General features: G+C 38.7%; 1 protein-coding gene across 3 annotated transcripts in view; it reads right to left on the bottom strand.

Moving 5' to 3' along the window:
* The window catches only part of PRRG1 (proline rich and Gla domain 1), a 98,430-nt gene that overhangs the window by 29,117 nt on the left and 56,356 nt on the right, over positions 1-12,957 (bottom strand). For all 3 annotated transcript variants that reach the window (XM_050776511.1, XM_050776512.1, XM_050776510.1), the window contains exon 2: positions 10,332-10,382. In XM_050776511.1, coding sequence (XP_050632468.1) covers positions 10,332-10,341 — 10 coding nt within the window. In that variant the 5' untranslated portion in view covers positions 10,342-10,382. The remainder of the gene's footprint in view (positions 1-10,331; positions 10,383-12,957) is intronic.

Here is a 12,957-nt window from a genome sequence, read left to right as displayed (position 1 = left end):
ACTGTTAGCCACCCATGAAATCAGCACATTTTTATTTAGCTTATTTTTTTGAGACAGAGTCTCACTCTGTCACCTAGGCTGGAGTGCAGGGGTGTGATCTCGGCTCACTGCAACCTCTGCCTCCTGGGTTCAAGCCATTCTCCTGCTTCAGTCTCCCGAGCAGCTGGGACTACTACAGGGTGCACCACCGTGCCCGGGTAATTTTTGTATTTTCAGTAGAGACAGGGCTTCGTCATGTTGGCCAGGCTGGTCTCGAACTCCTGGCCTCAAGTGATCCACTCGCCTCGGCCTCCCAAAGTGCTGGGATTACAGGTGTGAGCCACCGCATCTGGCTGTGACACATTTTTAATTAATTCATTTATATATATACGAGCTAGATGCTTTAAGAAGCCTCTGAACTCAATGCATACTGCATTGATATTGGTTGAAGTACATGAAATTACAGTTTTTGAAGGCCAAAATCATGACTTCCAGCCATTTTACATGGTTCAACCTAATACATTGAGTGTAGGTTCATATGGTTAGGTTGACCTAAAACAGGCCACATTGGAAACACTGGAAGAATTATATACTTCAAAACCATGAAATAGAGAGTGAATGATTTGTCACCATCAGAGAAGCACATAATAGTAGCTATTCCACTAGTTCTTCTATCACTTTCTTTCCTATCTGTTCACACATTAATACAGCCTCAAAATGTGGATGGTAATTAATGGTCATGAGTCGCAGATTTTCAGAACTGAAAGAGATCTGGTAGCTTTCCAAATTTTATTAGTCATAGGATCCTCTGCAAATCAACCTATCATGAAATAAAAACAGATAAAATACAACGTAGTAGAGTTGTTCTGTCTGAAGGAGAGGTGTTATATACCAGGGGCACTTCCTTTTCCTCCCTTCCCTCATGGTGGCCCCTCGGGGGCCCCTTTAGAAGACCTGTGGCTTCACCAAACACATTGGAAACCACTGATCCATCTTAATCCCTTCATTTTACTGACCAGAACACTATACTGAAATCTATAGGTTAAGTGACTTACCCAAAGCCACAGCTACTTGATGATAGGACAAGGACTTTACCTTGGTCTCCAGAATCATACTCTGCTCTCCTTTAGACTCAACTTACTTCTATAAAAAACACCATTATATCGAGAGAATGAAAAGACAAACCACCCAGTGGGAGAAAACATTTGAAAAAGGTACATCTGATAAAAGATTGCTATCCAAAATGTATAAAGAACTCTTAAAACAGTAAGAAAACAAGCATATAAAAATGGGCCAAAGATCTTAACAAACACCTCACCAAAGAAGATACGTGAATGGCAAATAAACATATGAAAATATGCTCCACAGCATATGGTCATGTGTTGCTTAACGGCAGGAAACATTATGAGAAATGCATCGTTAGGTGATTTTGTTGTTGTGCAAACATCATGGAGTGTACTTACACAAGCCTAGATGGCATAACCTACTATACACCTAAACACCGAGGCTATATGGTATAGTCTCATTGCTCCTAGGCTACAAAACTGTATGGCATGTGACTGTACTGAATACTATAAGCAACTTACTGAATACTGTGAATACTGTAAGTAACATAATGTAAGTATTTGTGTATCTAAACATATCTAAACATAGGAAAGGTACAGTAAAAATGTGGTATATAATCTTATGGGACCACCTTCATATATGTGGGTCTGTCATTGAAGAAAACATCATTATGCAGCTCATGGCTATATATCATCAGGGAATTGCAAGTTAAAACAAGAAGACACCACTACACACCTATTTAACTGGCCAAAATCTAGAACACTGACAACATGAAATGCTGTCAAGGACATGGAGCAATAGGAACTTTCATTGCTGGTGGGAATGTAAAATAGTACAGTCACTTTAGAAGATGGTTTCATGGTTTCTTACAAAACTAAACATACTCTTACCATATGATACAGCAATTGTACTCCTTGATATTTACCCCCAAACAGTTGAGAATTTACAAGCATCAAATCATGGAAAGACATGAAGGAATCCTAAATGCATAATACCAAGTGAAAGAAGCCAATCTGAGAAGGCTTCTTTCTCTTCAATCTGAGAAGGCAAAATTACAGATAATAAAAAGATCAGTGATGGCCAGGCATGGAGGGGGAGTGGGCAGGAGGCATGAATAGGTGGTGCACAGAGGATTTGTTTTTAGGGCAGTGAAACTACTCTGTATAATACTATAATGGTGGGTACATGTCATTCTTTACGCATTTACCCGAACTCACAGAATATACAACACCAAGAGTGAACCCTAATGTAAATTATGGACTTTGGGTGATAATGACATGTCAATGTAGTTTCATTGATTGTAACAAATGTACCTCTCTGGTAAGGGAAGTTGATAATGGGAAGGGATTAAGTGACTGCTTAATGGGAATAGGATCTCTTTTGGAAGTGACGAAAATGTTTTGTAACTAGAAGGTTGCACAGCAACCTTTAGTACATTTTGTAACTATTTTCCTTACAGCACAGCAACCTTCTGGTTACAAAATGTACTAAATGCCACTGAATTATACACTTTAAAATAGTCAAGTCTATGTTATATAAATTTTGCCTCCATAAAAAAAAATCAATAGTGCTAAAGTTGAGAAACCTTTCTAAACTTATGTGCCAAAGGTTATTTTCTTCTTTAATAAGTAAATGGCAGAGAGGACTGCATCAAACACAAAAAGCATCAAGCACTATAATGAGTTTTTAAAAAGTAGCCTGACTCTCAGTTCTTTTCTTTTCTAGTGAGAAAAACTTGCCAAGAAAAAATTATGGGCCGGGCGCGGTGGCTCAAGCCTGTAATCCCAGCACTTTGGGAGGCCGAGACGGGTGGATCACAAGGTCAGGAGATCGAGACCATCCTGGCTAACCCGGTGAAACCCCGTCTCTACTAAAAAATACAAAAAACCAGCCGGGTGAGGTGGCAGGCGCCTGTAATCCCAGCTACTCGGGAGGCTGAGGCAGGAGAATGGTGTAAACCCGGGAGGCGGAGCTTGCAGTGAGCTGAGATCCGGCCACTGCACTCTAGCCTGGGTGACAGAGCGAGACTCCGTCTCAAAAAAAAAAAAAAGAAAAAAAAAAAAAAGAAAAAATTATGGCAGTTGTCAGCCACAAGCAGATCCATATTACTGTTATAAAATTCTGAAGATAAGAATTTATAATAAATTATTGACATCATCTAAACTAAAGAGGCCTGAATATGTCACCATAATAAAGAGACTCTCAAATCTAATACAGGCAGAAAAATGAAATAATTAATTGACTTTAAGTGGATACCTTCACTTGAACCATAAACCAGGGGAGGTCCCAAATAAAATTAGGCACTTCATTATAAGACAGTTACTTTACAAGGCTTGTCAGTTTGAAGGTTCATTCCCTATTCGACAACATAGAGCTGTACACTCAGTTGAAGTTTAGAATTGGTTTCAACTTAACAATAGTTCAGCAGTGAATCAAATAACTTACGTATTTACTGTGGTGGCTGTAAACCATTTTCCCTTCCACTAAGTCTTGACAACTAGGGGGATATGTTTGAGTTCCTTGGGATAAAGGAGCCCAGCACATGCAATGACCCAGAGGAATTATGCAGCTATGTTGTAATAAGAAACAAAGACTAACTGGCAACACTACCACTGTTTTGCTATAGCACAACCATAAAAATTCATTTATGCTAAGACATTAAGGTCATGTTACTATTAAGTACAGAAAATGAAAATGGAAACTGACTTTTCATATTAAGATTTTATAGACCTACAATTTTCTTCTAAGCTAGGTAGGTAAGACCTATTTCCAAAGACTAAATACTGGAAGAGGAAAAACAGAAAAAAAAAATGCTAAGTTATCTTCATATTTTATTTCGGATTATCCTCCACAAATAAGACCTGCCTGATTGCAATCATTAAGCTATTCCAGATATTGTTTTGTATATAACAAAGCAAAATTATTTTGAAAATTCATGGCTAAGTATTATTCCTATTTTGTGGAAGATGTGTACAAGCAGCTAGCTCATGGTTTGCTATTATCAAGACAACATGACGAACTTCTCCCAGAAGCTCTGTTTTTAAGGTAGATAGTGAAAATAGCCATTAATAACTTCATATGAGGCTAGCAGATACCACAAATTGCTTCCACAGCACTTAGAAGATTCAGTAATAGAAATGTGTGCTAAGATAGAAAAAAATTCAGATGGAAAGTAGCTATATCTTTAAAACACAAATTCTACTGAAACACTGTAAAAAAAACAATAATCACAAAATTTTTAAAGCAAGAAAACTGAAAAATATTCATTGTAGATAAAGAGAAGACTTACTGGGAGTACTGGGCCTTTTACCATTTTATCATGAATATACCAGTTGGTCAGAGGAGAAATGAAAAGGTAAAATATAGTTTCAATTACCATCTGAAGATGATTAAAGATAAATACCCTAGAACAGTCATCTGGTATCCATTGGGGATTGGTTCCAGGATTTCCACGGATACCAAAATGCTCAAGTCCCTTATACAAAATGGCACAGTAGTTGCATATAACCTATGCATATCCTTCTGTACACTGTAAATCATCTCTAGATTACTTATAAAACCTAATACAATGTAAATGCTATGAAAATAGTTGTTATACTGTACTGTTTTATTTGCATTTTATTGTTGTATTCTTATTTTTTTGTTTTTTTCTCAAATAACTTCAATCCACGGTTGGTTGAATCTATAAATGTGGAACCCACAGATATGGAGGCCTGATTATATTATAATATTTTGTGAGCCTATATATACACATTTGTAAAATCCTCACATTCTCTTTGTAAAAATGTTCTCTACTAGAATTTTACATATAGTTTTATTTATATATGCTGTTCATTTTTGAACCAGTATCTCATCTTGTCATCTCATGCTATTCTGGTGTTCCATGATGCATTATATTCCTTGTGTCAATGAAAACCACAAAGATAAAAACTCATCAGTCAAACGGGTGAGTTTCACATAGGCCAGGTAAGCAGCAAAAGGCCCTTTACTTTAGGCACCTTTCCTTGTGGACTGTGTAGCACAAGCTTCTGAACTGAATTGTTTTGTTACCTACTATGGTCACTGCCAATCAGTGTGGCTGCCTTTTGAATTACCGCAGACATGGACCACTGCTGCTCAGAGGATTTTCATCTTTGAGGCATTCCACCATCTGATACACATGTATTTTAGCTGTTACCCTAAATGTTGATGAACAATGAGCCATTTCCCTTTGCCTTTCTGTCCAGTCCCTCATGATATGTGAACACTGCAGATATTAAAAAATAATTTCTTCTATACCTCTCACAGCAACAGATAGCTCTTAAGTTTTTAATTGCCGGGCGCGGTGGCTCAAGCCTGTAATCCCAGCACTTTGGGAGGCCGAGGCGGGCGGATCACGAGGTCAGGAGATCGAGACCATCCTGGCTAACACGGTGAAACCCCGTCTCTACTAAAAAAATACAAAAAACTAGCCGGGCGAGGTGGCGGGCGCCTGTAGTCCCAGCTATTCGGGAGGCTGAGGCAGGAGAATGGCGGGAACCCGGGAGGCGGAGCTTGCAGTGAGCTGAGATCCAGCCAATGCACTCCAGCCTGGGCGACAGACCAAGACTCTGTCTCAAAAAAAAAAAAAAAGTTTTTAATTGACTTACACACTATTGATGATTAAGACATTCAGAATATGGTTTATTGGAAGAAAAAAACTGGACGTGACATAAGAAGACCTAGATTTGCATTTTGGCTCTCCATTAGTAGTCTGTGGATTATAGATAAGACTTTTTCTTATGAGCCTCAGTTTTATAACACATAAAATGAGGATAATAATTCCTATTTACATCATAGGGTTGCCTTGCAACTCAAGATAATGTAGAGGGAATATCTGTGAGTTATAAAGTGCTCTACAGTGTTAATATCAGAATAATTACAGATTCTTAAGAGTCCCAAAGACTAAGCCCTGTTTAAGAATTCATACATAGTAAATGGGATTTCAGTGTCACACACAATGGACACTGGTAGTAGTAGGCTAATAAAAAATTAAATATACAAGGCTGTTCTCATCTTCCCCACCTCAAGATTTAAATTTTGTTTATAATCCTTCATGTCACATAAACGAATGATTCTTCTAACACATATGTACAAATAACTTCTTCATCTAGTATCAAAGAATGCTAAAAGAAATTCACCTCAGTTTTAATTTCTCACCTAAACTGTACAGTTATCCAACCGTGTTTTTTGTTTTCATGCATCCTTAATTTATGTAACGAGGCTAGTGCCATATCTTTGCAATATTTTTCCTCTGTGTCCCTCTGCATGATACATTGGGCTACGTTTGTGAGAATCTTTGCCAAATGCAGGGAAAATTTCATTGTACAGTGCCAGAAAAGAGAAAAATGAGCATACAGTAGCATCTTTTTCTCCCCAATAACAGTGTCAGCAATTAACAAACGTAATCAGGCAAACTAAGCAAAGCTTAGAGAGTAAAGGATAGAGTCTCTTTGAGATTCAGGATATTACAAATGCTTTCAAAGTGGTCAACACAGTGAAAATGCTATCACAAGCTTCTGTAGTTGTAAAAGCAGCATTCTTTGAAGCACTTCCCTTATCTCATCACCAGCTTGGAAACATGCCTATCTTTGCAGATTACATTACCATGCCCTGTTCTTTAGCAAGAACTACAGTTGACTCTTGAACAACACATATTTGAACTGCACAGGTTAATTTATATGCAAATTTTCTGCAGTCTCTGCCACTCCTAAGACATTAAGACCAATTCCTCTTCTTCCTCCACTGATTCCATGTGAAGATGACAAAAATGAAGACCTTTATGATGATCTACTTCCACTTAATAGTAAATACATTTTCTCTTCCTTATGATTTTCTTAATAATATTTTCTATTCTCTAGTGTATTTTATTATAAGAATACTGTATGTAATACACATAGCATATAAAGTATGTGTTAATTGTTTATGTTATTGGTAAGGCTTTCAGTCAACAGTAGGCTAGTAGTAGTTAAGTTTTGGAGGCATCAAAAATTATACATGAATTTTTGATTACGCAACAGAGTCAGCATCCCTAGCCCCCACATTGTTCAAAGGTCAACTATATACTAATTGCCTGACCATTTGAACAAAAAGTTGCTGAGACATCTTCTAAACTAAGCACCTAATAGTCCCTTCGCTAGTGACCTGATGAGCAGTCTAAAAATGAATAGAGGAAATGAGAAAGAATGGGTTTCCTTGTCTCAGTGCAGCTCTCTCCTCTATATGGCTATGGCAGTATCCAACAACCACAGCATTCTCCAAATCCACTTGAAGCTTTTGGGATTGGGTGAGGACCAAACATGATGTGCTAATGTTATAGGAGTTACTAAGAAATTATTTTAGGCAGATAGATAGGAAAAGGGGTCCTTGGGAAGTTTTTCTTTCTTTTAAAGCAGCTCCAGAAACGTTTCTTGTCTAGCAGGAAAGCCCAGGCTCTTAGAGTTGGGCCAGCAAGCTTTGATATGCAAATGCAGGCCATTGGAAACTGGGTCCACGCAAACATGGCCATTCCCACCATCTTCTTCCCCTTGCCCCAACATGTTCCTGGCAACATGGCCGTCCCCACATATCCCCACGTGTGTAGAACATCACGGCACCCTACATTTGCACATTAAAAGGCTAGGGTGGGAGGGCCAGTTTTCTCACAGGCTATGTGAATGACATACCTGGTCAAACCAATCCCCTGAGCCCTATGCAAATCAGACACTGCCTCCTCCAGTCTCCTCATATAACTGGCTGTTTTCCACCACACTCCAGGTTTCCTCTCTCAGCTGGGAGCCCCTCTCCCTCTGTCTCTGTAGGCGGGAGCTTCTTCCTTCTTTGTTGCCTATTAAACTCTCCACTACTTAAAACCACGTGTGTCTGTGTCGTTTTATCTAACTCGGCGTGAGACTAAGGACCCTGGAGTTCCCCCAGCCATTGGAGCTGTATCACTACTCTGGAAGCTTCCACTGACAGCTGATTTGCGGGCAGGCCGTGGCATAGATTAGTCCCAGAATTCTGAATAGTGTTTAAAAATTTTATTTAGTTTTAAAAATTCCAAACCATCAGAGATTGCCATCTTTTGTGAAGATTTGGAAAGAACCAGAATAGCTAGGCCTAATCAATTTCCAAGGGAAGCTCTGGAGAAAACAGGAACAAAAGCTGATTCAGCAAGATTCAAGAAGATATTTTCCGTGATTGATCCATAATCCTTGGAGCTTCCTACCAGGGCCCATACAAGGGTGGGGCAAGCAAAATGCAACAGAAGGAGGAACTCTCAGTTGCTTATATGACTCAAGTCCCAGTCATGCTGCCTACAGAAGCATCTGGTCAAATAACTTCATTTTTACCCATTAAAAAAACAATGAAGATATAGTTAGTCAGTAAGGACAGTATGCCGGGCGCGGTGGCTCACGCCTGTAATCCCAGCACTTTGGGAGGCCGAGGCGGGCGGATCACAAGGTCAGGAGATCGAGACCCCGGTGAAACCCCGTTTCTACTAAAAATACAAAAAAAATTAGCCGGGCGCGGTGGCGGGCGCCTGTAGTCCCAGCTACTCAGGAGGCTGAGGCAGGAGAATGGCGTGAACCCGGGAGGCGGAGCTTGCAGTGAGCTGAGATTGCGCCACTGCACTCCAGCCTGGGCGACAGAGCGAGACTCTGTCTCAAAAAAAAAAAAAAAAAAAAAAAAAAAAAGGACAGTAATGGGCAGATACCACTGCTGTATTCCATTACACTTTAGAACTCTCAAAACACTTTTACATGTATTATCACATTATGCCAACCACAACTTTCTGAGGCTAGAAGTGCAGAATGTATTAATCCCACGTCAGGGATGAACAAACAAGTTTAGGGAGTTTCTAGGATTTGATCAAGGTAGTAGAGGTAGAGCTTGAATTCAGGTCTTTTGTATCCAGTATTCTTCTCACTATACTATACCACACCACACACCAAATCTTCCTCTGAGGTCCTTCATAGCATTCTAATTTTATGATTGTGAAAATTAATAAAATTTAAAAGCTGTTGGAACCCCCCAAAACACTTTAAGCCTTGGGAGAGATGTGACTGTGGTTTCAGTCACATAACATATTTTGCAATTCTGCTTCTTAGGTTATAGTTTAACACTCTTCCTCATTGCTGTTGTTTTGTAAATGAATAGCAAAGACCAGAGGCCAGACCTCCCCCTTTCAGTCACTGATCTTTGCTACTCTTCCTTTATTATCCTGTACCTAACTCAGACCAGATGGTGCCCCAAACAGAGACCCCATGACAATCACATCTTCATTGTGGAATGTTAAATATACCTTTCCTGAAAGAAAAGGACCACCTGGATCAATCAGGTCATTGTAACTATGCAGTAAGCCTTACATAGAAAGATGTTAAAATTCTGTTAAAATATCCTAAACTTTGTCTATTCAAGTGATCCCCAAACTTCTACAATTGGAAACAGTGATTTCCATTCTTTGGAATCAGTGCTTTCCAGATGAGTTCGTCCTCAACCTTTGCACTCGAATAAACTCTTTAAACTAGATTCTGACCCTTTTGATTATTTTAGGTTACCATGATATACATTAATCAGAATTATTTATGAAGTCCCTCTGGTGGCTGCTTAATATTAACAAGGAAATGAACTTAAATTTATCTGTTGTCCACTGCCCATAAGCAGCCTTATGAGAAGGCAAAAATAAACAAAAGGAATTCATCTAATGGTTTGTAATGCTGGGCTTTAAAATAAAAAAAAAAAAATTACAGATCAGCCTCACAGATGATTATTTTTACTACTTTCATTGGCTGCATAGTAGACTATTTTATGTTACTAGCATGAAAACAGAAAACAGAAAAAAGTTGTAAAGAAGCTGGGTTTGGGGAAGGTCAATATATAGAGTATATCTATATATACACTATATATTATAGTATATATATCTATATATACACTATTACATATATACAGACTATATATTAGTATAGATAGTATTATATAGTATATATACTAATATATATAGTATATAAGTATATATACTAATATATACTGTATATATAGTATATATATATTGATCCATCTCTCCCTGTACTGGGAGGTCTCTACAAAAGAAGAAAATCAAAGATCCAGAGAACAAATGTGGTTGATGGTCTTTCTCTGCAAAGCCCTGCTTCAGACAAAAACTTTTTAACACTAACAAGAAATACAATTTAGGTGTCCACAAATATACTATGAGTTAGAAATTTAATTTCCTGACTATAATAGCTACAGAGACAGTCTAAATTACTTAAAAGGGAAGAGAAACTTACCCCTCCCCATGTTTTCTTGTGGTTTCTGGCAGGTCCCTGGATGACGATTCCCTGTACAAAACAGAGCACATACACACAGTCAGATTGACAGAGGCTGAGTGGTTACATCAGATAAGCTCCAGTACAGCTGATGTGGTCAATGTGAGCATTTCATTTCAGTACATTCCAATCTTTCTCCCTTACATAAATGTTTTCTCCCTCACAAACAGATAATCTAACCTCAGAGGACAGAAGCACAATATTCTGGAAGCAGGGGCTCTATATCAACTAACTATGACCTTCTTTATCTGGTACTAGTTTCTGTCCGTGCCAAGTAACAATCTCCAAATTGGTCACACACTCATCTCTTCAGAAAACAGCAATATCAACACAAATGGCAGACAAAAATCCCAAAAGGCCCAATGCTAATAACCAGGCCAGCAAGTTACTAGCTCTCCTGTCTCTGGCTTCCCTTCAATATCATTCTGTGACAAATTCAATAGCCTTTATAGCGTAACATTTTCCCAAATGGTGTAAAACAACAGCATCCCTAATCAAATTAGCCCTGAGGCAAAGCAGCCCACAGAGTTATTTCCAATAAACAGTATGAATCAATGACCATAAACTACTGACAACAGAAACTTTGGAGAAACAAAAAACATACACTGCAATTACAGAGAAAGGGTGTACACAGGGGAACAGAAATTGTTTCCAAAAGATGGGAAAAAAACCCTCATACATACACAGAAACCAATTCATATCATAATGCTTCATATTCTCACAGGGTTCAATCATAGAGCTATCATGCATTTATTATTCACTTATCATGTTCCCAATATGAAACTAAGCACCTGAAAGGTAAAGCTATAAGACATAAACTATCAGTCCATTAAGGAATCTATAACCTACTTGAAGTTAAGCAGAGACCATTGAGGAATAAATATTAGACTGAGACCTGATAACCAACTGTGTGACACCTGATCAATCATTTTCTATCGTAAATTCTTTGCAAAAGGAGGAGGCTCAACTATATGAGTTTTCCCAAATTATTCTCCACAGTGTCAGGCCTCTGAGCCCAAGCCAAGCCATCGCATCCCCTGTGACTTGCACGCATCCCCTGTGACTTGCACATATACACCCAGATGGCCTGATGTAACTGAAGAATCACAAAAGAAGTGAAAAGGCCCTGCCCCGCCTTAACTGATGACATTCCACCACAAAAGAAGTGAAAATGGCCTGTTCCTGCCTTAAGTGATGACATTACCTTGTGAAAGTCCTTTTCCTCGCTCATCCTGGCTCAAAAAGCTCCCCCACTGAGCACCTTGTGACCCCCACTCCTGCCGGCCAGAGAACAAACCCCCTTTGACTGTAATTTTCCTTTACCTACCCAAATCCTATAAAATGGCCCCACCCTTATCTCCCTTCCCTGACTCTTTTCGGACTCAGCCCATGCACCCAGGTGATTAAAAAGCTTTATTGCTCACACAAAACCTGTTTGGTGGTCTCTTCACATGGACGCGCATGACACAGTATGTTAAAAACAGGGCTCTCTGATCTGGTAATAGGGCAGAAACTAGTCCCAGATAAAGAAGGTCATAGTAAGTTGAAATAGAGCCCATGCTTCCAATGTAGGAAATACTGACTTAATTTAATCAGGTTTCTTTATTATAAGACTTTTCAGAGCCTTTAAAATGCTACTGAGCAATGGGACAGAAGTACAGTCTCAAAGTATTTAGCTATATAGTCCTTTCTGTAAGCAACGGGCATTTCTCAGGAGTCTTGTTCTTTTGGAAAACTGGACAAGATAACTGCTAAAGTTTCTTGCAGCTCTGAAATTCTGTTATTTTCTAACAACGCATTAATCATATGGAACAAAATTAGCATAAAGTGAATCAAGAAAGACGTCAAGGGGGCTGGATTCTCAGATAATTTTGGAGTTGAAAGGAACTTTAGAAATCATCTAATGACTTCTCATCAACGCATCTTTTTTGAAAGCAGCAGACAGCCCTCAAAAAATTTTATGTGGACCACCAATATATAAAAAATGGGTTAGGGTGGAACTCTTCAGGCAGAATTGGGGTGGTGGGCTGTAGTCTCACCCATTGAGATTTTTTTCTGGAGGTGACCTGGACATACCTCATCAGAAACCTAGCACTATAGGAAGCACAATTTGAAATCCAGTGACTCCTGACCCTTCAGATAAAGCTAGTCTGGGAAACCTTTAGGGAAGTGTTAGAACTCATACCTTTTTACAGGAAGGTTCTCACCCTTCCCAAGTATTATCTCAACTTTAACCGTAACCCATTCAAATCACATAAATGAAATAATCATTATGTCAACATAACTATAAAACCATCCTTACTCCAGGAAATACCAAAAGAAAGTTAATATACTAAAATGTAATCCATGTACAAATGAGAAGCCATGAAAGAGTTAAGCAGGGCAGTGATATAGCTAAATTGGGATTTTAAGAAGACACTTCTGGCAGCAGTAGGGAAAGGAGATTTGAGGTATGAGAGTGGCTTGACCAGGGACAGTGATATCAGAGATGCTAGGTAAATCTGGCAGTACTTCTCGTATTTTATTTCTTGTTTATTCTTTAATATTTAATAAAGTCTTTTAGAAAAGAATCAAGCCTATTTCAGTT

Source organism: Macaca thibetana, chromosome X, assembly GCF_024542745.1.
Source record: "Macaca thibetana thibetana isolate TM-01 chromosome X, ASM2454274v1, whole genome shotgun sequence".
In the NCBI taxonomy this organism is placed as follows: Eukaryota; Metazoa; Chordata; class Mammalia; order Primates; family Cercopithecidae; genus Macaca; species Macaca thibetana.
The sequence above is the reverse complement of the archived record's forward strand: the minus strand, read 5'-3'. Positions and strand labels throughout refer to the sequence as shown.